At 47.2% G+C, this 24992-nt stretch overlaps 2 protein-coding genes across 2 annotated transcripts in view; one reads left to right on the top strand and one right to left on the bottom strand.

The window, feature by feature from the left end:
* PPARGC1B (PPARG coactivator 1 beta) overlaps positions 1-1699 on the top strand; it is a 111394-nt gene extending 109695 nt beyond the window's left edge. Inside the window, exon 12 of the mRNA XM_059062201.2 lies at positions 43-1699. Within this exon, the coding sequence (XP_058918184.1) occupies positions 43-143 (101 nt within the window). The 3' untranslated portion in view covers positions 144-1699. The remainder of the gene's footprint in view (positions 1-42) is intronic.
* Positions 1700-7004: 5305 nt separating this feature from the next.
* Positions 7005-24992, bottom strand: part of PDE6A (phosphodiesterase 6A) — a 64316-nt gene continuing 46328 nt past the window's right edge. Inside the window, exons 15-22 of the mRNA XM_059062233.2 lie at positions 23849-23936; positions 23564-23664; positions 22916-23023; positions 12342-12405; positions 11980-12054; positions 11250-11333; positions 9356-9503; positions 7005-8951 (exon numbers count right to left, since the gene is read on the bottom strand). Coding sequence (XP_058918216.1) covers positions 8872-8951; positions 9356-9503; positions 11250-11333; positions 11980-12054; positions 12342-12405; positions 22916-23023; positions 23564-23664; positions 23849-23936 — 748 coding nt within the window. The 3' untranslated portion in view covers positions 7005-8871. The remainder of the gene's footprint in view (positions 8952-9355; positions 9504-11249; positions 11334-11979; positions 12055-12341; positions 12406-22915; positions 23024-23563; positions 23665-23848; positions 23937-24992) is intronic.

Below are 24992 nucleotides of genomic sequence, written 5' to 3'. Positions count from 1 at the left end.
TCTCTGCCTTCCCCTCTCACTGCCTCCTCCACCCCCACCCAGATTCTAATTCAGAAGAGGCCCTGCCTGCGTCAGTGAAAACCAAGTACGAAGCCATGGATTTTGACAGCTTACTGAAGGAGGCCCAGCAGAGCCTGCACTGATAACAGCCTTAACCTTCGAGGAATACCTCAATACCTCAGACAAGGCCCTTCCAATATGTTTACGTTTTCAAAGAAATTAAGTATATGAGAAGGAGAGAGAGCGAATGCGTGAGAGAGAGAGAGAGAGAGAGAGAGAGAGAGGGACTTGGAACTGCTGTCCTTTTAAAACAAACAAAAAAAATTAATGTTTACATTGAACAAAGCTGCTTCTGTCTGTGAGTTTCCATGGTGTTGACGTTCCACTGCCACATTAGTGTCCTCGCTTCTGACGGGTTGTCCTGGGTGCGCTCCAGACGCTGAGTCCGTCACCCGCCTCCCCTTCCTCCCCGACCGACGTCCCCTCGTAGACGTGCAGCTGTGTTCACCATACCATTTCTTGTCTGTAGTGTGTGATGATGAAATCGTTACTTGTGAATAGAATCAGGATTATAAACTCATTTTTAATTGAAGAAAAAAAAAGTATATCCTTAATGTATTTATGGCTCAGATGTACTGTGCCTGGGATTATTGTATTGCTTCCTTGATTTTTTAACTATGCACTGTCGTGAGGTGTTTGCCACTGAGCTGCACTGCTCCCTTTGCCAGAATGCCCCAGAGGTGCTGGGTGGCCGGAAGCCTGGTCACTGGGGAGGTGTGGCATGCAGCCACAGCTAGGAGGAATGGAGAGAGGTTTCTGGGCCTCTTCTGCCGAGTGCTGCCTTGTCTCTCATTGAGCAAGTTTGGGTCCATTTACAATCAGAGCCCTCATCTGGTGTCCAGCTCACGCTTAGAATTTGTGCCGGGCCGTGAGTGCTCAGATCCTTGTGGACCTTGGAAGGAAGGTGGGGTGAGCTGCGTTATTCCTGTTTTCCAGGCAGTGCCCCAAGAGGCGAAATGACTTACCCAGGGTCCCACGACCAGTGAGACTACAGAGGAACGGCCCTGCCTGGGCCTATCCTAGGGTAAAGAGGCAAAGTTGCAAGGACTGGTAGAGGTGGGTTCAGCTAAAAAGGACAACAGGCTAGAGGCTTCCAGGCTCATTTTGTGGGGGTAAGTCAATGGCTGCCTCACCAGCATGGGGCAAGTGTAGGCTCTGGCACCAGTCTTGATCCAAGGGGTCCTGTGGTTTGCTTACACCTGTGGACATGCCATCACAGCTTCAGTGACACACCTGGGGTGACCCAGAGAGGCAACCTGGGAGCGATCATTCATCCTTTTTGGGCCAGTCACCAGCCCATCCTCCTTCAGCTTGATTTCCCTTTTCTTCACCTGCAAAGTTGTTTTGGTGGCGTGGGACAGAGGTAGCAGGAGGGAGACATGAGGGATGGGGATGGACAAGACAATCTCCAAGCTCCTCTCCGACTTAGAAAACATTCATTGGGCTTTACTTTGAAATTTGTGTTCTTGAGTGATGTCAAAGCCATGTCCAGCTTGGATGTTCTGCAGGTGCCTTGGGGGCCATTTGTGAGGGAGAGCATGGCCAGGCAGGGTAAGAGTGCATTGCTTCTACTTTAGACAGAGCGGCTCCAACTTGGTCTCTTTCACACATCAGGGTTCCTTGGGAAATTTTTGTGTTTAAAAGAAAAAAAAAAAGCAAAAAGGTCCTGCTGCTTAAAAAAAGTTTGAACTTGACTCATTTAACTAAACGAGGTGATTTAATCTATTATTAATGCCGGGCCTAGTTCTTTGGGAATTGGTAGTTATGGGGTTTTGGTTTGTTTGTTTGTTTTTAAGATCATAAAATACCTCAGTAGGTTAACTGGGCTGATGAACCTCTCCTGAGAGGTGAGCATACTCCAAGCCCACGGAGAAGGCTGGAGGAGACAGGCGTTAGAGGAACAGGGAATTTGAGTTCCTGTGTATCAAGTCACTTCACCTCTCTGGGCCCCAATTGTCTTTTCTGTGTAATGGGCTGAGGGGGAGAATTAGGCAAGTTGATCTCTAAGGTCCTTGCCAGGTCTGATAGTCTTAGCTTCTCCTAAGGTGGTATCTAGCAAATACATAGTGGCATATGGGCCACTACACCCATGTCCTCGGCCAGTAGCAGACATAACTAATCAACCACAGTACTCATGTTCTTTGAGCTTGGTCATGCTATTCGAATCCTCAACACAGTGTTCCGAGCAGCCATTACTAACTGATCAGAGTTTAACCTGTTTAACCTTCTGGTCTAATCTTTGAATGGTTTCTGTTATACAGAGCTATATAGTGGCTGGGTTTCATGCTGGCCCATCCCTGATCTATGAGAGAAAATTCCCCTAAAGCCCTTCCTTGGCACAGGACTCCCAATACTACTCTGACACAATCCCACTTGGGGGTGGGGGCCAAGTGGAATAGTGGGCAGAAACATGTTTGGGGAAGGCAGGGTTTATGAGGATTGACCAAAAGGGGACTTTCCACAGCAGGGACCTGCACATTCTAAATTCCTTTTATAGCTGTTCACTGCCTAGCATACAGTAGGCACACAATAAATGGTTATGGAATAGAATGGAATGGAATAGAATTTAAATCCACCTGATGCCTCCCCTAAGTCCTGATTTGCACCAAGGAGTAAACTGAGATTTCATCCTGTGGAAAAAGTAGGAAGGTACTCTACATTCAGAGTCTGGAGAACTGGGTTGAGTCCTGGCTCTGCCAAAAACTATCTTTGTGACTTTGATAAGTCACAGAGTCCCTTCCTCTCCCTGAGCCTTGGTGTGCCAGAAGGAGTCAGACTAGACGATCTCTAAGCCCCTCCTATTTGCTTCTTCCTTGATTGCACTAGCCTAGAGATTCTGCCTTGAGAAGATGGTACCTTAGGGTAAAGAAATGCAGATTTTTAGCGAAGGACAAGTCTGTCCCCTCTTCTGGGTCAGCTGAAGCTGCCCTTTCACTTCAGATTAATACAAGGCACTTGAAGGTAGTTAGACATTGGCTCTTGAGTGTAGTACTTGGACGTGATATGCCTAAGGTCGGGGCTGGGGCCCGCTGATGGGAGAGGGTGCCTGCCAAAGGCATCAAGAAGTTTCTTCTCTCCATCCCGTACATAAAAGGCTGCAAGTTCTAAAATTGACCAACCCTGCAGACAACCTCCATCCGGAAGACTCATTCGGTGCTCTGTATTATTTACCAAGGAAACTCCAAGGTCTCTCCAGGACAACTAGTCAACCTTGGTCTCTTTCCCACCAAATTAAGGAGTAACCCAGAGGGAGCAGCTGCCATTGGCAACCATCTCATTGTAGCTCTGTCCTAGTATTTGCTCTTGATCATGTTTACATGTGATTGCCATAAAAGCTTACAGTAGACTGTGTTGGTAGCCACCCATGCAAGGCAAGTCGTACTGTCCATCTCTGTGCCGTGCTGGTGTTTTCCAAATATGTCCGATCTAAACGCTAAGTGGAATTCTTCCATCTCCTTCCTCAGTCGGTACAGGCTGAATCAGAATCCTCACTCCTGGGGGCTCTGGTTACCGAAGGAAAATGCATCAAAGAAGTAAAGAATATGAGTGGATGGAGTGCAGCTACGGCGGTGACCCCCTTCCCCCCATCATACCTTGCCCCCCAACCAGAACACTGCTTTGAGACCCAAAACACCAGTCAGGTGTCTGCATCTGCTGTGAGTTCTCACAGCCTTGCGTGTCAAATGTGCCCAGGAGAGAGGCAGGGCTTCAGGGGTTCCAGGGAGGGAAGAGGAAGGGAGGAATGCTCTAAGCTGCAAAGACTCGGTACCCAGGTCCTGATGTGGGAAGACATGCAATAAGAAATCTTTCTTGCCTAAAGCCTGTGCTTGTTGATGTTTGGAGAGCGATTTCTTCTAGGTGTATGCAATATACGGACTGAGGGGGCAGGGAAGGCATGACAGTGCAGCCCTTCTGCAGGGGTGGCTTGGAACCCTATCCCAGGCCTTAGGTTCAGTTGAAATGACAGCTGAGCCTGCAGCTTGAGAGATGGGACATCCCAGCTGTGAAGCAGAATCAACCCCAAAGGATTTGTTGGTCTGACTCACTGATGTCAAAACTGCAGTATTTTCTTACCATTTGAGATTTAGCAGTTGTCCTCAGATATGACCAAGGAAAGCAATTGAATGTACAGTAGCAAATAAAGTGAACCTAATGGTTTCAATGGCCAAAGAAGAGGGATCCTTCCCATTGGGGCAGAAGGAAACCGATTTGTGCTTACGTGCAATATGTTTAAGCTGGTCCCCAAGTCCCTGAGACATTTGCACACATAGATGGGCTCCAGGACTGTCTGCCGAGTCCAGGGGTACGGGGTAAATGGAGGGAGAGCTTGGGAGCTGCGAAACCCTCATGCATAGCGATGCCCTTGGCCCAAAACAGACGTGAGGTGGAGGGCCCCTGGCAGCCGGCTGTAGAATGTCCAGGAAAGTAGGCAGAGGCTAACTTTGCATGGAACCAATAAAAGCACTTTGAGAAAACCACAGCACTCAGCCTGGCTCCGTGTTTCTACACTGGCGAATATGGATCTCCTTGGGCTATGTGAGGCATTCTCCTAGGGATTGGAACAGGGGCTCAGGAAAGGGGCTGGTGAGGGAGGAGAGAGCAGAGATGCCTTCCTAGACATCATCCACAGGAGAGCCCATTCTAGGGCCAGCCCTTTGGAGGCCCTAAAAATAGAGTGGTGCTTTTCGATCTTGGTACCTATTTCTGTAAAAAAAAAAAAAAAAAAAAGAAAACACCACGGCCGATTGAAATGATTTGCAGAGCAAGTCATTTATCTATAAGCCATCTCAAAGTGAGAAACCCAGAGTTTCTTACTTGCTATGTGGTCTTGGGCCACTGTTTCCTCATTTACAAATAGGAATATTGGATGGAATGAGCACTAAAGTAAGTCCCTTTCACCTCTGATAGACTCAGATTCCCATCCTGGAGCATCGGGAATCCATCTCTAACCCACGAAACCAATTCCATTCTCTGACTGCCCAGCTCACATTCAAGGTGAGAGTTCTCTGCAAGGTAACCAACCCGCGGTGGATTCAGACCCACATGGTCCTGGCCGAGTTACCTTATATGAGGAGGCCAGCTCCCCAGGACAGATCTAAGCCATAGTTTCTGGTGGGGTGGTGAGAAGTAAACCCCAGCTTGGCTAGGTGGCGATGTCTAGTCTCACATGAGCCTCGTCATTGTCCCCGCCGAACAGCTTTCAGTCCGAATGTTGTGACCACTTGGCTGTTTCTCTCTTGCTCGCAGACAATACTAGCAATACACTTGTTTTTTCAAAACAGCTTAACTTAGGCACTTTTCGCACATTTCTTTCAAATGATTGTAAAACATATGGGGCAACAGGAGGCATGGATCACACTGCATACGTTTAGGGCAACTTTTGTTTTTTGTTTCATTATAGCAGCGGTGACTGAGGCTTCGAGATTGGGGGACAGATTTTTAGGTACTCCGTTTCATCAGAATGCCTTGCACATTCAGAAGCAGCACAGAAATCCAACTGCCCTAACTGGGGGCTCGGAAAATAGGGTTTTGTAGGTGGTCATTCCCTGGGCTGTGCAAGTGTCTCAAAGACATGTTTTATAGCCAGAACCCCCTCTCTGCTGTACATTTTGTCAAAGGATCCTCCAAGCCTCCTTTTTCACTTTGCCAGCCTTGCTCACGGGTGACTTTTGAAGGGACTGGTCATCTTCCACCTCAGCACTTTGCCTTATCAACGTCTAGCCGCCATCTAGTGGCCAAAGACTGTATCTACCAGCTACCCGGATGGAAGGCAAATAAATCCTTTTGGCTACCTTGCTGTCCAACACCAACTTTGGGAATGAAATGCAAGGTCATGAGCAAACTGTGTGTTTAGAGCACAGTGTAACACCAGTCAGAAGCCCCAGAAGCAGCCACGCAGACTGAGAAGTGATGCACTAGCTATCCTGTTGGCAGCAGAGACAGGAGTGGACCCTGTACCCAGGTGCCCAGGAGGGGTTTACTGTAACTGCAATACTGGCAGCGCAGCTGCTGACCTTGTTAAGTGAACCTCTGCTCTGTGCCCCCCACTGGACCCTCGGGACAAGAAAAGAGGTTGAATGTGAGGATTCTGTGGGGGGCCTGGCCATGGCCTTTGGTATGGTCCACCAAATAGCCAAATAGATTTTTTTGTTTGTTTGGTTTTGTATTTTAAAATCTTGTCAAATGTTTTTGTGTTAGGAATAAAAAGTCATAAACTACTCCCAACTTTGTTTCTGGAGGAGTGTTGTGATTCCAGTGGAAAGAGGTTGGAAATCTCAAGGGGTGTGCGGTCAGAGTGGTCAGTAGACCAGGGAAGTGGACCACTTGGATTTCCAAATGGTTTCTGGGGAAGGTGACCATCCAGAAGTCTGGCTCAGTGCAGTCTGCTCCGGAAATTCACACCCACCCCTTTCACCTACTTGTGCCACGGTATTAGCATCGGTTTGGAGCATCTGCTTCTTCCAGAGGCAGCTGCTAACGTTGAAACCAACACAAGATTCCTCTCCCCAACCCCAGGTTTCTAAAGAAACAGTGTCTGTAGCTAGCCTTAATCGACTGGGCAAGGTGGTCCCTATGGTCCCTTCCAGCATTTCCAAATATTGGACTCAAACCCTTTTCTCTTAGTGTGACCATGCAGCCTAGAGAATTCTGAGCAATAGGAAGCCAGGGCTTTCCCTGGCTCCGTGACAGGGTCAAACCAGGGAATGGCTAACCTTGTGAGGTTTGGGCATCCCCAGGGGTACTACTGTAGGGGGCATTATTTATTAGGAAGCTCAACAAGGTAACTACAGCCTGGGGTGCGTGAGCGCAAGGTTGTGTGTGTGTGTGTGTGCTCATGTGTGCACGCCTGTGTTTGTGTGTATGTGTGGAATTACATTGATGCATTTCTTGAGAAAGGTGCAAGAATTTCACCTACACAGAGGGACACATCTGCTTTGTTATTTATAATAGAAAGCTAAAATTTAATTTTTTAAAGGACACTGCTGATGATTGAGAATCAAGTTTTTAGTTTTGCTATTTTTTTTAATTGGTAGAGGATTTTTTATATATTTTTTCCATTTTGTTGGATTGTGTCCTTATTTATATAAATACATTATCCGTGAGGGCAAGGAAGAAAACTTCTTTGCTTTTAATTATTGTGCTTGTCATCGTCCCCATTTTATTTCTGGTGTGGTTTATCTGTCTTACCTTCTAAATGAGAAAATGTTTTCCTGTATTTGTACATTGTCAGATTCTATAGTTTCATAGATAATCTAACCAAATTGCTCTATGTATTATTATTCCGTGAGTATAAAGTTCTATTTTAACGTCTGTAAATACTCCAGAACTGGCTTCTTTTCTCAAACTCCCACTGTGGAGTTATTGTTTACATCACAAAAACTGTAGAATCTCTATGCTCATGTACTGTAAATAGTGAAGTGATCGGCTTAAAAATAAACTTAACAAATACACTATGGAGATTAAAAAGAAAATACCACCCACAGCCCTGCCCAGGTGTGTCTTTCTTTATTGGTCCTACGTGCTCGTTGAGGGTCACGCCGGCTACTAACTGGGAAAAGGATTCTAGTTGCAGTGTCATCTCTCAGAGGACACCCCAGTCCAGGTGTGCCCCTCACTCCAAAACTCGCCGAGCTCACTAGTCCTTTCTTATAGCACTTTTTGCGGATCATGCTGAACCATTCAGACTTGCCTCACATAACATTGTTCCCTTCGGCTTCTTGCCGGTATGACTTTTATAAAGCTATATATACCACCTTCTGAACGAGGACTCCCTTGTTTTGGTATATCCGCTTTTTCACACAAGCACACTAAATATATGTGCTAAAAGGGATATTTTGATATTTTGGTTTCAGACAAAGACACTCACCAACTGACGGCTGTGAAACGGTTTCTGGTCGGAGGATATGGAAAACTTGAACTGTGTGCCATATTTGGGTGAACTTGAAACATTTTCCTTTGCTCACTTACTCCCAGTGGTGAGAGCAGTGGAGAGTGGTATCTTCCAAGACTTTCCGTCTTGGATGTGTGTGCAATTGCTGTGGAGTTGTCCTGTGTTGGGCCAAGATGGCCAGGCCTTAACACCTGGCATGGATCAGTCACTGGGTGCAGGCCACCACCCTTGGGCAACTGTCTCCCTGCGGATGAGGTAATCCCCGAAGAGGCTGACACCGAGGGCTGTCTGCTGACAGCACTCATCACTGCTGGGAACACAAGTCTTCAGTAAAGGGTCTGTGCAGCTCATCACAGCATCTGCCACAGCTGGATATTAGGGGTTCGTGTGTTGCATGTGATAAAGATGTGGTTATGTTAGAAAACGCCCATAGTCTTTAAAGGTGTATAATGGAGGAGTAAACGATATGTCTGGAATTTGCTTTTAAATATTTTAGCTAAGAAAAAAATGAAAAAAATATAAAAGGACAGACGAAGCAAATGTGGCAAAACTCTCGATATTAGAATCTGAGTGATGGGTAGGTGGGGATTCATTGTGCAGTTCTCTACTTCTGAGGATGATTGCAAATTTGTGTACTATAAAATGAAAGTATAAGAACAAAACTGATTCTAGGTAAGCAGGTGAGTCTGGCGCTAATGTTTAACTGAGTCTATGAAAGGCAAAATGTTGGTTGTAGCTCAATAAAAAGTGCTCACAGCCGAAAAGAGCCTTGAAAGCCACTACGGAAGATGTAAACTAAATTCTTCAGTCTTCAAACCCTATAACTCTGACTTCTCAAGCAGGTGCATGGTTTCCCACTGGCTCGGGTACCCTCCTCCAGTGACGGGTGGGGCCAGTCTGGGCGTGGATCCCTGCTTGCACTACTGGACACAGCAGGACTTGGATGCAGGCGCGCCTCCACCTGAGCCTGGTTTTTCCCCAGGCTGATTTCCTGCGGCTGCTGCAATCAGACAAGAAAGAGAACACGGCAGATGAGAGGAGGCTGCGGCGGGCTTTCCCTTTGACCCGGTTTGGACCAAGAGTTGCAAACTCAAGGGCTTTCAGAGGCCCTATGTCTACCACTTTGTTATTGGAATCTGTCCTGCCCTGGTTGGGGGCAGTCAGGGAATCCTTGCTGGGAGCCTCAGTCTTGGGGACCAGGCTCTGCCACTGCCCACGGTGTGACTTGGCCATGACACTTCACCTCTGCAGGCCTCGGTGCTCTCATACGTAGAATGGGGACAGCTAGGTCGTGGGGAGGCCCGAATAGGTCCACGTGTGTGAGGCTTTGCGGCCCCGCCAGGCACGCCATGGGAGCTCAGTGTGTCGGGGGTAGGGGCTCCCTGTCCTCCCCCTTCCACAAACCTTGGTTGGCTGCCTGCCTTTTCTGCTTCTCCTCCTCCTGCATCTTCACCTTGGCTTCATACTCGTCAGCGAGCACTTTCCACTCCTTGCGGTTGTTGGTGATCCCATCCAGCATGGGCGTGATCTCCTCGTGGAACCGGGAGAATTCCTGGAAGAGAGAGACAGAGCCTCTGGCGCAGGAGTCGAGCCCTGGGGCCCGCGTTCCAGGTGGAGCACGGTGGGTCGTGTCCGCACTGGGAGGAGCTGCCCGGGCGCGTTGCAGCTTCCATCCCCAGCGGTGTGTGTGACGACACTGCAGGGCTTCTGGCCACAAGGTCCCATGCCTCTCCCGCTTGAAACCCTCCTGTGGCACTCCCTGGTTTTCAGGATGCAGCGCAAGCTCCTTCACAAGGCTTTCAAGCTCTGCAGACCCAGTGCTCTTCCCCTTCACCAACTTGAACCCTCCGGATGTTCCAAATCTGTCAGTTTCTGTGGCCTTCATACCAGCTCTTGCCTTTGCTGGAACACTCTAACTTATCCCTTCTTTTCCCTTGAGGCCTCCACTTAGACATCACTTCCTCAGGGAAGCCTCTTTTGACCCCCAAGGTAAGTCAGGTCTTCTTTTAGCAGCTCCCCAAACCTTCTCTTCCTACATCTCACTTCACTGTAATGACCCCCTTTGCCAAGTCTGCCCCCGGAGCTGTGAGCTGGAGAGGGCAGGGACATCTCTGCTCATTCACTGGGGTGGCCTTGGCCTAGTACAGGGTCTGGGGCACAAAGACAGTCAATATTTGCTGAGTGAAATCAGGATAGGAAGAGGATTCTTAAGGTCTCTTAGCTCTAAGAATAAAAATAATGCCTTTGAGCACAGCACATGACAGTTTATGAAGTGCTTTATCTCCTTTGATCCTCAGAAACTCCTGCGAGGTGGGAAAATGAGACTCATTACTCCTAGATTTTTAGGTGAAGAAATGGAGATGCAGATTGGTGGAGATTTGCACAAGGTAAGAATGGCAAATCCAGGGTCTACTGTGGAGTTCAGCCAGAGCCAGCTGTGCTCAGAGCTGCCTGGGTTCAGATCTAGATTCTGCCACCAGCTGTGTGACCTTGGGCAGGACACCATGAAATCGGGACAGTACCTCATAGGGTTGCTGTGATAATGCATGTAAAGCACTTAGCCCAGTCTTTGTTGTTTCATATGTTACTGATGATCATGGAGAGCGTCAGCTATGCTGCCCTTGTTGCTCAGAGGACCCCAGTTAGTCTGAATCATATCAGAGATGCACTTGTGCGCCCTCTGGTAGCAGAAGGGCTGCAGCTTATGCAGCAGAAAGAGCCCTAGACTAGGGGTCAGGCGTCCTGACTCTGATGCTGTCTGTAGCTGACTCCAGTGACCTGGCCCTGTGATTTCTCCTCTCTGACCTCTGTCTCCTCATGTAACATGGCCAAAATAAAAATAACAAATGAGAGGGTGGTGGTGGCACAGATAACATGGATTGGGGCGTGGTGGGTTTCTCAAGAGAGCGACTAACTTTGAGCCAAAACTCAAAGAGAAGTTCCAGATTATCTTCTGACAATTGAGTAACTGTGACCTGTCATATTCCCACAAGCTGGGGAAGTTAGGAAGGCATGTATCTGCTATGCTCCCCATTTCTCTGCCTGAAAACACGATATGTCATTTGTCCCACAACTATTTATTGAGCAACTAGGATATACGAAGCTCTGGGCTCTGGCCTGGGTATGCAGACACACAAGCTCCTATGGGGCTGTCCTGAGGACCAAATGCCACTGGAGGTGAGAAGCGCTTTGTAAAGTATCACTCGTCCCTTGCCAGGGTTTTTTATTCCTGATGTCATTTAGGAATCCCGGGCTCATCAAAGACATCTCGTTGGGCCTTTGAAAGCAAAGGACTTACCTTGTAGACAAAGGTGCAAACGAAGTCAATGAAGCCGACCTGAAGCTTGGGGAGTTCGTCCGCCTTGTTTCTGTCCATCATGGGCTGTCAGCGGGGGAGAAAGAGTTAACTGCACAGGGCTCCTCCTGGCCTGATGCAGCAAGGGGACCCACCCTACCAATGAAACATTCTTGCAAAACAAAACCCCTCTAAGTGGTCTCCCTGTGTCTGGTGGGGAGCTGGCTGACAGTTCCAGCCAAGTTTACTTTCAACGTCGGTAGGTCCTCAGCTTGACCAGGTCATCCCCTTGCATGGTCTGTGCTGTTAGAACAGAGCCAGGGGAGGTGGACTCCTAGACCGTTGGAACTGAAAGGGAAATCTAAGTTTTGGCATCCACTTGTCAATCACTACTTAGCTGAGTGTGCTAAGGACACATAGCTTAAAGCAGGGTCCTCAAACTTTAGGAGAAAGCACATTGCTGGCCCACCCCCAGAGGTTCTGTTCTGGTAGGTCCAGGGTGGGTCTTTGGATTTGCATCTGTAATATGTTCCCAAGGAGCGAGGTTGATGGTGATCTCCAGGGACCATACTTTGAGAACCACTGCATTAAGGAAAGGTCATCTCTGTGGTAAGGTCACACATCCCTGTGTCAAGGGTGAGGAGGCTCATCTCTCCATCACAGCAAGGTCACTGCTCTCCACCAGGATGAGATCACCTGCCCGGTGTCAGGCTGAAGTCCCTTCTCTACTCACAATGGGATTCTGTTCCAGCACCGTGCGCTCCAGGTCACCTTGTTCCCAGAATTCGGCAGCAACCAGTAGAGCCACCTGCAACAGGCAGACACCCGCCATGGAGTCAAGCCCCAGCCCCAATCCTCCTACCCCTGTCCCATCATCCCACGTGGGTTTCCAGCTCAGCAAAGACATAAACCCCTCTCCTGCCCTGCCACCCCACTTTGGGTCATCATGGGAGAGGTCCTCAGGTGATTGCCATGTCTTGGCAGAGGAGGATGGAGCAAAGGTGGGCTGCCTCAGGAGCTGGAGAATCCAAGCCACATTAGCTGCTGTCACCAGTACTGGGATGCTCCTTCTCTCGGGTCAGGAGCAGTGCATACCTTGCTCTGCACCTCCCAAGGCTTGGTGATGGCTGAGAGATCACAGGCGGTCATCATCATGGCCCTGCACACAAGCACACCATCCATCAGTCCGGAGCCAGTCATGGCTGTACATCTGGTTAATTCCATCTATCTCTCCTTTCTCTGCCCCTACTAGTAGGTGACCTCATCCCATGGTGAGAAGAGGGGTCACTTCCCCATTGCATCTGAAGGTCAGGCTTTGAAATCAAATAGAGGTTTAAATCCTGCCTCTGTCAGTTACCAGGAGTTTGACATTGAGCAATTAAACCAACTTCTCTATGCCTCAGTTTCCCATCTGTAATAATAATGGTACGTCCCTCATGGAGTGGGTGCAAGATTAAATGAAATAATGTGTGAAAAATCTTAGCATGGTTGCCTGGATATAGTATGTGCACAATAAACACTGGCGATGATCAGGAACATATATTGGGTTTCTATTATGTGCCACACACTGTTCTAGGCATTTTATAGACATCAATTTCATTTAAATCTCATCACATCCTCGGAGTTCCTTCTCTCCTGTCTAATATAGAACAATGTTTCTCAACCTTTTTCTCATCATCCTCCCTGCTCCACTGTCAAAAGAGGTTTTTTTATTAGACATTTTTCCTATAATCGCTGTTCCATGAAATTTTAATAACACAGACATACTGTATATCTGTTTGGAGGGACACAGACCATTGTAATATCTAAGATTTTTTGCTCCTCTCCCAAGAACTGCTTTTTGCCCCATTGAGTAATGCATGATGCAGAGAGAAGGGCGACCCTGGTCATTGTGAGGAAGCCTTACATTAAGAAGTAGAGGAAGGGATTGAGGAAAGAAAGAAAGGGTTAAAAGATAAACTCCTTTTTAAAAAAAATATTTTGATTTGGATTTCTTTTTTGTTGTTTTTTTGGCTGCATTGGGTCTTCATTGCCACGTGCAGGCTTTCTCTAGTTGTGGCGAGTGGGAGCTACTCTGCGTTGTGAGTGGGAGCTACCCTTCGTTGTGGTGTGCGGGCTTCTCATTGCGGTGGCTTCACTTGTTGCAGAGCATGGGCTCTAGGCACATGGGCTTCAGTAGTTATGGCTCGCGGGCTCTAGAGCGCAGGCTCAGTATTTGTGGCACACGGGCTCAGTTGCTCTGTGGCACGTGGGATCTTCCCGGACCAGGCTCGAGCCCGTGTCCCCTGCATTGGCAGGCAGATTCTTAACCACTGGAAGGTGGATTCTTAACCACTGCGCCACCAGGGAAGTCTCCAAAAGATAAATTCTTAAAGGAGTTTCACAATAATAGGAAGGTAAGACAGGTATTATTACATAGGTAGGTACAATATAAGACAGAAGGGAGGGGACATGGGAAAAGAATTGGAGAAAGGGGGGAATTTGAGAATGTGTTTCAGAGTCGGGGTGTAGTGGCATGAGCGTCTGGGATGGGACTGCCGGGCCATGTACTATGGGCCTTAATTCCATGCTGGGGAGTGTAGGTGTATCCAATAAGCAGAAAGAGCTTTTGAAGGTTCAGGGCCAGGTCATGACCTCATCAGAGCTGCTTGGCAGCACCTGTAGGATGGAGCAGACAGGAGAGGGAGGGACTAAGGAAGGAAGGAAGGAAGGAAGACGCTGCAGCAATGCCGGCAGGATGGCAGGAGGGTCTGACCTGCAGCAATACCCGCGGGCTGGAAGAGCAGGGGGTCAACCTCACGTGGCAGAGTCAACCTGACTTGGTGAGATGATGGGTACGGGCTGGGGAAGGAATAGTTGGAGAAGGTTGGGGCTCTGAACCTAACTAGTGGCTTAGATGATTTTACAATTTACCAGCTGTATCTGGCAAAGGTTACATAAGCTGGTCTGGGAGGCCTGAAGAGTTATGAAATATTAACAGGTTTAACTATCTTTGATTAAGTTAACCCTCAAAAACTCATAGAAATCTTTAAGTAAGTTTTCAGGAATGCATACATCTCTTAGAAACAACTTTATACTTTGTAATAACTTCAGAACACATGCCTGATGCTTCATGTTGTGTTGTAGACGTGCTATGTTTACCATCAAACACCTTAAGCAAATGAATGTTTGGCTGTGAATCCAGGAGTCACTGGTTCCCTGCTACCCGTCAGCGTCTACATTTTAAGCCCACAGGTGTGGCTTCAGGAGAGCACTGGAGGTTTACTTTCCTTGGCTGGAGAAATCATGTGAAAATCACTCCCAGCAATTAGGGAAACAACTAAGTGTTTTAGAGATAGAGATTTGGTACGTTCGTGGGATGTGGCGGGGAAGGGGGCGTGGGGGACACACCTGGACACCAGAAAAGCCAATCCAAAGCCTCGTGCCCTAAAGACAAGGCATTACATTCACTTCAGCACCACTGCCTTAGGTATTCCGTGGCCAAGATGCTATGCTACGCATTAGGGATCCAGAGAGGTCTGCAGGAAGCTCATAGTCACTTAAGGAACATAGAAGGGAAAAAACACACAAAAACTGTTATCACAATATGCTAAGTGGGATGGATGGTAGAAAGAAGTACAAGGTGCAAAGAAATAAAAATCCAAAGGTGAGAGCAACTAGCTCCGTGCAGAGGCCTTCCGAGAGGTGACAGTGAGGCAGGGCCCTGAGGGGTACATAGGAGCTCTCCAGGAGGAGGAAGAAGAAAGGGTATCGTGGGCAGAGGTGTGGTGGAGGGTACACGGCATTGCCACAGGGCAGAGGGCCATCCAGCAGGTGACCGAAGTGAACATTCGTCTATCCGTCCTTGTACGTGTATGCATGCCAGATGTCAGGCAGGGGCTGGTTCACAGCATCCCTGCTCTCAGAGAGCTGATGTTGCGGAGTCACACATGTATCGCCTAAATATGTGTAAATGTGTAAACAACCGAACACTCTGAAGGAAAGGAGTTCTACTCTAGGAGATAATGTAACAAGAGAAACTGACCTAAGTCTGGGAGGTCAGGGAGGGCTTCCCTGAGGAAGTGGCCCTGGAGCTGATATCTGCTGGAAGTATAGCAGTGAACTTGGTGACAAAGGCAGTGGGGAAACATATTCCAGGCAGAGAGAACATCTAGTGCAAAGGCCCTGGTGGAAGGAAGCCTGGCACACTCAAAGAGCTGGAAGGGAGGAAGAGCTCAGGGAGCAGGTGGCAGAAGGGGGTGAGAGGGGACCCAAGAGATGAGCAGGGCAGACCCACAGAACCCAGGCCGTGGTGAGGGGACATCTTTATGCTAAGAGCAACAGGAAAAGCCACTGAAGAGTGGAAGGGGTCACATTTGCATTTTACAGAGAACACAGTGGCTTCGGTACAGAGAGCACAGGAATGCCAGCCGGGAGCCCAGTTTGGAAGCCATTTCAGGATGCAGACAAGAGATGGATGTGGCAATAAAAGGAAGTGTCCAGACAGACAAGGCATTTAAGAAGCAAACTCAACAGGATTTGGGGATAGATTAGACATGCAAAGTGAGGAAGAGGAAGATTTTTAGGATGAAAGAGAGTAAAGGACAACAGGGTTATTATGCAGAAGAGAGCAAGAGTAAGTCATGAAGGCTGGCTGAGAAATTTGAACCTTATACCCAAGGTAGGTGAGAGTCATCAAGAGGAGGGGGTGGAGTTGAATGGGAGAACAGTATAAAACTCTGTATAAGGCTTTGGAATTAGAGCAGTTAGATTCTCACTCTTGTCCTTACTTGCCATATCTAGGGCAAGTGACTTAATGTCTTTGAGTCTTTCTCTGTTCTTTGGTGAAATGAGATAAGCATATTAGGTTGGATCATATGAAATTCTGATTTTGTGGGTCAAAAACTGTCGTAAGTCAGCAGTTTCACAGGGCTCAATGCAATTTATCTGTCCGAGGGGTTACTGTGACCATCACATAAGATGATTTTATAAGTGCCCCATGGTCCTCATCTTCATCATTATCACCTACATCACAATCACCAGGATGGGCTCCCGCTCACCTGGCCCAAAGCAAACTTTACTTTCGCTCAGCTGGGATGCTCAGCGGCGCTTCTCCCTGACCCTTGGCTGACCCCTGAAAGCATCCCAGCCACCCTTGAGAGGCATTCAGATGCTTCTTGGAATTACACCTGGCCTGGAGGCTGTAGCCTGCAGGGAAAGTTTGAAGGGAGCATGAGAAATCCGTGGGTGTCCGGGAGAGGGGTGGGTTGACTTGGATTCCAGTCCTTGATGTTCCATGAATGCCCGTGTGACACTAGGTCACTAGACACTTTGTCTCTCTGGGCCTCACTTTTTTCATTTATAAAACACTAAACCAGGAGCTGACGAACTTTTTCTGTAAAGGGCCAGGTAGTAAATATTTTAGGTTTTGCAGAGCATGTAGGCTCAATAGCAGCTACTCAGTTTCATCATCACGATGTGAAAGCATCCGTAGGTAAGTCAAGACAAGGTCACTTGGCGCCTGGCATCCAGTCACTGGAAAGGTGACTGGGTAGGTGACCGGTGAGGCCTGAGCTGCATGGCCCAGGGCTTGAGGGGGGTTGGAGGTTGTTTACTCACCAAGCACACTTTGCTGAGTGCTTACTGCATGCCAGGCCCCAGATAGATTCTGAGGATTTAGGATTTAGGAGTGACGCCCTGGAGGCATTTACCACTGAAACAGCTCTTAATGCATTAGCCCCACATTGTTGGGGATTGATGAGTTTTGGTTTGCAGTGTTTTCGGTGTCTTCGTGGTTTTCATACTTTCCGTCCAATCCTTCCCCAAACTCCACTCTCTTGAACACAGTGAGTTCCTAACGTCTGATAGCAGCTGAGGTTGGAGCTGCGATGAGCTCATTGGGTTTAAAGTGGCCCTTAATTGCTGCTTGACTACAGCTGCTTGAGGAGAGTGATTTAGGATTTTGAGAATCTTGGCCACTATTTCATTATTTGCGGATGTATATTAGAAGTATGTATTTAGCACAGTGGTTGCCTTTTGGATTCAAGAGCAAACAGTGTTTCTAAATTCTTTTTTTGGAGGGGGGGGGTGTGTGGGAGAAGGAAGGATTTATTACTTGCAGTAAGTAAGGAGAACACCAGGGATCTTTTCCCAAAGTAGTGTCTCCCCCAACTGCAAAATTGGGGAAGTTTTAAACTAAGGGTGCATGCGTAAACTAAGGGTACATGAAAAGGCTTAAGCAGAGGAGAATTCAGCATAGAATCGGGGGAAGGTAGACAGAGACCAAGCTTTAGTTGAAGTCAGGGGGTCCACATCATCATTCCATCCTTCGCCTGGGTGGGGGCCTTAGTTCCTGGTGTCAGGACTTACTGAAGCTCAGGTTCTTTATGTCTCATGGCAGAAAGAATTCAGTGGCAGACAAAGTGATAGATAAGAAGTGGATTTATTTAGAGAGGTACACATTCCATGGATGGAATGCGGTCCATCTCAAAAGGTAAGAGTGGCCCTGGGAGAAACAGTCCACAGACAGAGTGTGGGCCATGTCAGAGAGCAAGGGGCTGTTTATAAATTCTTAATATTCATTCCTAGATGGATGAATGGATGGAAGGATGGGTGGGGGAGGGGAAGATAGGCCGCTCAGTGAAAAAAAAAAAAAAAAGACAGGGTCACTTATCTCTTAGGCAGTGCCTAGGGTTCAGGATACTTTTAGGGGCCCATGAAAATATTTAAATCTTAATTTCTTTTAAAAAAAGAATATAGGGGCTTCCCTGGTGGCGCAGTGGTTGAGAATCTGCCTGCTAATGCAGGGGACACGGGTTCGAGCCCTGGTCTGGGAAGATCCCACGTGCCGCGGAGCAACTAGGCCCTTGAGCCACAACTACTGAGCCTGCGTGTCTGGAGCCTGTGCTCTGCAACAAGAGAGGCCGCGATAGTGAGAGGCCTGCGCACCGCGATGAAGAGTGGTCCCCACTTGCCACAGATAGAGAAAGCCCTCGCACAGAAACGAAGACCCAACACAGCAAAAATAAATAAATAAAATTTTAAAAAGAATATAGTAATAGTAAATTTATGAATAATGAATGACTTCAGCCTGGATTATATTTGTCTTTATACCAGCACAGTCATAAAATATTATTTTTATTTACTTATTTAAATGGAGGAAGAAGCCATGAAGGCAAAAGTGCCTGTGACCCACAAAAGTCATAGTGTGGCCCTCCATACAAGAATACCATTTTATTTATGGGTACTAAAATTTGACTTCTTATCATTTTTATTTGTTAGGAAATATTATGCTTTTGATTTTTTTTTTTTTTCCCCAACCATTTCAAAATGTAATCGCCATTCTGAGCTCGTGGCAGGTGGCAGGCCTCACATTCTACCACTAGAGAATCTCTAATTCATGCACAGAAAACTTCCAGTGCATGGTTTGGTCAGACTATCCAGTGTGAGACCTGCAATTAGGTGGAGAGGTAAAGGGTTTAATGACGAGTGGAAGTCACACCCCGATTCTGGAGGTACTGTAACATCTTGGTCCTACGGTAAACACACTAAAGTGGGGTGACGCAAGAGATAGTAATGCAGGAGACTCACAAAAGTCAATCAGCTTAAGATGCCTCAAGGGTTGAAGTGAGTACTCCAAGATAATCAGAGCACAGGAGGGGGGGTGTTGGGTTTTTTCCTCACAACAACCAATTCTGTCACCAACTAGGTGTCCTCTGATTCGATTCAATTCAATTCAATACAATTCACTTCTTTTTAAAAAAATTTATTTATTTGGCTGCTCCGGGTCTTAGTTGCAGCATGTGAGATCTTTTAGCTGTGGCGTGCAAACTCTTAGTTGCGGCATGTGGGATCTAGTTCTCTGACCAGGGATCGAACCTGGGCCCCCTGCATTGGGAGCACGGAGTCTTAGCCACTGGACCACCAGGGAAGTCCCAATACAATTCACTTCTGACACTAGCATCAGATTTCACAGGTTTGAGGGCTTGGTCCCACAAGGCTACCCTCGCCTCAGAAGTCAGCTGCAAGTATCAGGTTCCCAGGTTACCCACACTTCTGACTTGACTACAGAGTCAGGGGGTTCCCACAGCCCCCAGATTCAAACATTTGCTAGGACAGCCCATAAAACTTTGGAATACTCTTATTATACAGGATATAACTCAGGAATAGCCAAGTGGAAGAGATGCATAGGAGAAGGTATGGGGTCGGGGGTGCCTACAGAGCTTCCATGCCCTTTTCAGACATGTCACCCTCCCAGCATGTAAATGTGTTCACTGACCTAGTAGCTCTTCGAACTCTGTTGTTTAGAGGTTTTTAATGGCACTTTTACCACATAAGCATGATTTATTAAATCACTGGCCGTTGGTAATTAATTTAGTCTCCAGTCCTTTCCCCTCCCCAGAGGTTGGGCTGGGGCTGAAAGTTCCAAGCTTCTAATCAAGGCTTCATGTTTCTGGTGATCAGCCCCTACCCTGAAGCCCTCTGGGGTCCCACCAAGAGTTGCTTCATTAGAACAAAAGACACTCCTGCCAAGCCTGACTCTTACTGCTATCAAGGGTTTTAGAGCTCTGCGTGAGGAAATGGGGACAAAGACCAAATACATATATCTCTTTATACCACAGGAAGAGCCTAACACCGTACCTGCCGTAAGCAACGCTGCACAGCATTCCACGTGTCTCAGCTCAGCCCCTGTGATAATCCATAAGGTAGGTACTACCAGTAACCTCTGTCAGCAGATGAGAAAACTGAGACACGGAGAGGTGAAGTAAACTACTCAAGGTCAAGCAACAAAAAGTGAGAGAGCTGAGACTTCAACCCAGACTCTGATGCCGGAGCCACAAGTGTGTAACAGGTACAGTGTACCCAGGTGTGAAGCAGCTCTAATTATGTGTCTAATCTCCTAATCGATGGACCAAATCCAAGACTGCTTTACAGCAGTGGTTTTCAACCAGGTGCAGTTTTTGCCCCTGGGCATATTTGGCAATGTCTGGAGATATTTTTGCTTGTCACAACTGGGGAGGAGGGGCTGCTATTGGCATTTAGTGAGCAGAAACCAGGGATTTCATCTAGTAAGTGAAATCTTAAAATGCACAGAATAGCCCCTATAACAAAGAGTTGTTGTCCCCAAATGTCAATAGTGTTAAGATTGAGAACCCTGCTTTATAGATCTTCAACATTTTTCACTGAGTGCCTAGCTGAAGAATTCTGAAAAATGTTTACCTTCTTGTACATTTTTAAGTTGACACCTTGCTATTAAAATGATTGTATCATTCTTTAAGTATAAAGGAATCTAAATAGCATAGAATTTTCATATCAACCATCAGCACATCACCCATTTAAAAACAAAGAGACAAGCTTTTCTTTAAGAGTCTGGAATTTTAAAGACTGAAATGTAGGATCAGAAACCATAAAACTCTTAGAGGAAAATATAGGCAGAACACTCTTTGACCTAAATTGTAGCAATATATACGTATTTTTGGATTGGTCTTCTAAAGCCAAGGAAATAAAAGCAAAAAATAAACAAATGGGGCTTCCCTTGTGGTGCAGTGGTTGGGAATCCGCCTGCCAATGCGGGGGACAAGGGTTCGAGCCCTGGTCCGGGAGGATCCCACATGCTGGGAGCAGCTGGGCCTGAGCACCACAGCTGCTGAGCCTGCGCTCTGGAGCCCGTGAGCCACAGCTGCTGAGCCCATGTGCCACAGCTACTGAGCCTGTGCTCTGGAGCCCGTGCTCCGCAATGGGAGAGGCCACCACAGTGAGAGGCCCAGGCATCGTGGCAACGAGTGGCCCCCACTCTCCGCAGCTGGAGGGGGCCCGCACACAGCAGCGAAGATGCTGTTTGCGGGCTTCTCATCGCAGTAGCTTCTCTTGTTGCGGAGCACGGGCTTTAGGTGTGCGGGCTTCAGTAGTTGCAGCATGCGGGCTCAGTAGTTGTGGCTCGTGGGCTTCAATAGTTGTGGCATGCAGGCTCAGTAGTTGTAGCTCATGGGCTCTAGAGCATAGGCTTGCTAGTTGTGGCGCATGGACTTAGTTGCTCTGCAGCATGTGGGATCTTCCCGGACCAGGGCTCGAACCTGTGTCCCCTGCATTGGCAGGTGGATTCTTAACCACTGCGCCACTAGGGAAGCCCAGGCATTGTCTTTTGAGTCTGTTCATTGACCTGTCCTTCTCATGCCTAGGACTGAACTGTCTTCAGTTCTGCTGGTCCCTATTATTTCCTTTCTCTTTCAGAATTTTCTGGCTCTTTTTGCATACTTATTTCTCATAAGGATTTTGGAATTGGCTTCCTAATTCTCCCCAAAATAAAGTCGATATTTTCCTTGGAATCACTTTAAATGAATAACTAAATAGGGAGAATAGACGGCTTTTCTAATAATAAGACCCCCTGTCCAAGAACTTGGTGTTCTTTCCAGTCATTCAGTTCTTCTGCAGCACCATTTTGAAATGTCCAGCAGGGTAGCTCCTGGTCTGCCCGGGAGCAGCTGTAGCCAGTGTGTGCCTCCTTGTTCAGCGGTGCAGGTCACACTGCTCCCCAGGATGGGAGGACCTTTGGGGAGGCTTGCTTGGACAACTTCAAAGCTGAGGGAAAGACTGGCCACTTGCCTAGTCTTCCCTGAGCCTGTCCCAGCAGCTGCCCCTTCTCTGTTGCAGGGACTTGTAACATTTGTGACTATTTAAACCTCATTTCCACAGAAGCATCTAGCGATAAACTAATAACACCTCTTTGGGTACTGGGTCAGGACTTGTTTCCTTTGACATCAACACCCAGGGCCTGTCACAGGGGAGCCAAGGGACCCATTGGCTTGGGTCACATATTCAAGAAAAGCCTCAGATTTACACTTCTCACCCCATCATCAATTGAAGTGAATCATGGAAGCACACTGAGAGACATAAAAGACATAAAAGACATAAAAGAAGACATTCACCAGAAAACTTAAAGTTGCATCCCATTACCAGACCTCATGCCAGCAAAGCACTAAATATCACACAAATCATGGAACTAATTTATGAATTGCACAGTTGTTTTGCAGGTCATTGCCATGTATAAAAGAACACTTAAGGGCTTCCCTGGTGGTGCAGCGGTTGAGAGTCCGCCTGCCGATGCAGGGGACACGGGTTTGTGCCCTGGTCCGGGACGATCCCACATGCCGCGGAGCGGCTGGGCATGTGTGCCATGGCCACTGGGCCTGTGCGTCCGGAGCCTGTGCTCCGCGACGGGAGAGACCACAACAGTGAGAGGCCCGCGTACCGCAAAATAAATAAATAAATAAATAAATAAAAGATTAAAGAACACTTAAGAAATTAAGCCTACAGATTTTGAGTGACATTTAGCTATCACTCAAACCATAATTGGTATAATGCTCTATGTTTTATCAAAAACTTTAAAGTTATATCACTTAACCACAAAAATTCTGCATTTTAGGATAGAAATACTTCAAATAGTGTACTTTTTGTATACAAAGAAGTAAAACAGTAGTATACTGTCTTGTATTTTTGTATTAGAGTAAAGATTAAACATATAATTTCTGCAGTGCTGTTTTGGCATAACTTGTTTGTTTCATATGTCAGAGACCTCCATAATGGAAAGTGTCCCAGGGCTCTCTTGAAAGCAGCAAGGCCTGTCAGTGCAGAATTTTGCCTTATGACCCCGGGCTTAAGGGGATCAGGGCTTGAGCCCTGTCTCAACTCACATAACAATTTCCTTCCGTGTCTGATCCAGCATCATGTACTGCGTCCACTCCTGTTGAGTCTCATATGTCTTAGACTGATCCACGATCTTTTGGAACATCGCCCTCTTCCTACACAACAGACCAGTTTGTTAAAGGAGCACATCTTAGAGTAAGGCAACCCCTGGCCTTCTAATGTTGACTGTTTCAGACAGAGGCTAATTAAAACAACGTAATTTAAAAAAAAAAAAAGGTGAAAAGAACCAACGCCTGGGAGTGAAGACCTAAGTTCTAACTCAGACTCTACCATGGATTTGTTATCTGATCTTAGCTAATCTTCCCCTGGATCTCAGGTTCCCAGTCTATATAATGGGGGTAAAAATATCTAACTCATAGAGCTGTAGTGAGAGTCGATGTGTCCATAGCAAAAGTATGGTGCCTGGCACAGAGCATATACTAAATCAATTAGAACTGTGGTGTTCATTATCATTATAATCATTGCTATTCTTTTTTTTTGGCCACGCTGGGTGGCTTGTGGGATCTTAGTTCCCCGACCAGGGACGGAACCCAGGCCCATGGCAGTCTTAACAACTGGGTTGCCAGGGAATTCCCTAATCATTGTTATTCTTTTTGTTGTTGTTGTTATTCTTAAAATGAAGAAGAAACACCAACTTGAAATACAAGGCGAGGTCTGTAGCAATGATTGCGATGTCCATCATGTGGATTGCGTGCTCATGCTGCCTGCGATTGAGGTTTTGAAAGATATTCAAGCTCTAAAGAGAAGACCATAGGAGAGATATAAGAAGTGATGCTGGCAGTAAAGTTGTTGAACTACTGATGGCTGCCCCAGGTGATGGGAGAGGCAGCCCAGGCCAATGCCTGGCCACACTCAGGCTTCTTGTGAGATGGGGGCTCCTTCTCAGGCCCCAAAGCCAGTGCAGAGGGCCCTTATCCTACCTCGTCTCTCAGCAATGTTTTGCCAAACTCCAAGTGGTGTCTTTCCAAGATGGAGGACCCATGGAGCTTGGCCAGTGGGTTCTGGGATCTGAATGGGAGAGAAAGAGAGAGACACAGAGAGAGAGGGGATCAGTATGAAATGGCTGAGGTGAGGGTTAAAAACATCATCCATTCCTGTCACCTCCTAATTCTGCAGGCAGAGAGGTTGAAGTTCAGGAATAAGAAGCAATTTGTCACACAGTAGGACAGTGGGAAATAGGACTAGATAGCAGGTGTCCTGACCCTAAGGCTCTCGTTTTCTCCACAATTGACTCTGGGCCTCTTTGAGGTCGTGCACTCCCTAGAAGTGTGGACCCTTATCCCCAGAAAAAGACACAAATACAATGCCACATGCAATTTTAGAAACTTATTGGTCCAATGCCCATCCATGGACATTGGCACTGGGCCGTACTTTGAACATCACAAAGCCCCAGATCCTCCATACCTGATCCTTAGGGCAAGCCACTGAATTCCCACAAGCAATATATTTATTCTTGTCTTTATTCAATAAATATTTGTTGAGCCCTTTTTATGCGCCAAGCACTGAGATCAGTACTTAGCTTCCCACGAGGTAAAATGTAAATACAATCTCTAAACTTGGAGCAGCAGGCAAGAACTGAGAAGACTCAGAGAAGCATGTTCTAGGGCTTGTTAATGACTTACAGGCTGTGGGCCCTGGGAAGAGCCTCAGTTTCCTCATTTATAATATGGGTATCCCACTCGTCCCTGCTCTGCCCAGCCCACAAGGTGGTCACGAGGGTCCCCCAGAACATGGTTCAAGGACTCTGCTTCAGAGACTATCTAGAATATAAGCTCTGTGAGGACAGGGACTGTGTCTGGTTTGCTCACCGTGGTGCCTCCTTTGCCTAGCCTAGGGCCTACCACACTGGTGTTAGGAGCATTATAAACCCAAGGTGAATAAATGAACCGTTCTCAGTTACTAACATCTTGGCTTGAATTAATTCAACAGGTAGGAAGGGAAGGAGAAGAGTGAAGAAATTTACTATATTCGTTTCCTGTTGTTGCTCTGACACATTACCACAAACTGAATGGCTTAAAACAATAAAATTTTATTATCTTACAGCTCTGGAGTTCAAAGTCTAAA

The sequence above is a fragment of the Kogia breviceps genome, chromosome 4 (genome assembly GCF_026419965.1).
Source record: "Kogia breviceps isolate mKogBre1 chromosome 4, mKogBre1 haplotype 1, whole genome shotgun sequence".
NCBI lineage: Eukaryota > Metazoa > Chordata > Mammalia > Artiodactyla > Physeteridae > Kogia > Kogia breviceps.
The sequence above is the reverse complement of the archived record's forward strand: the minus strand, read 5'-3'. Positions and strand labels throughout refer to the sequence as shown.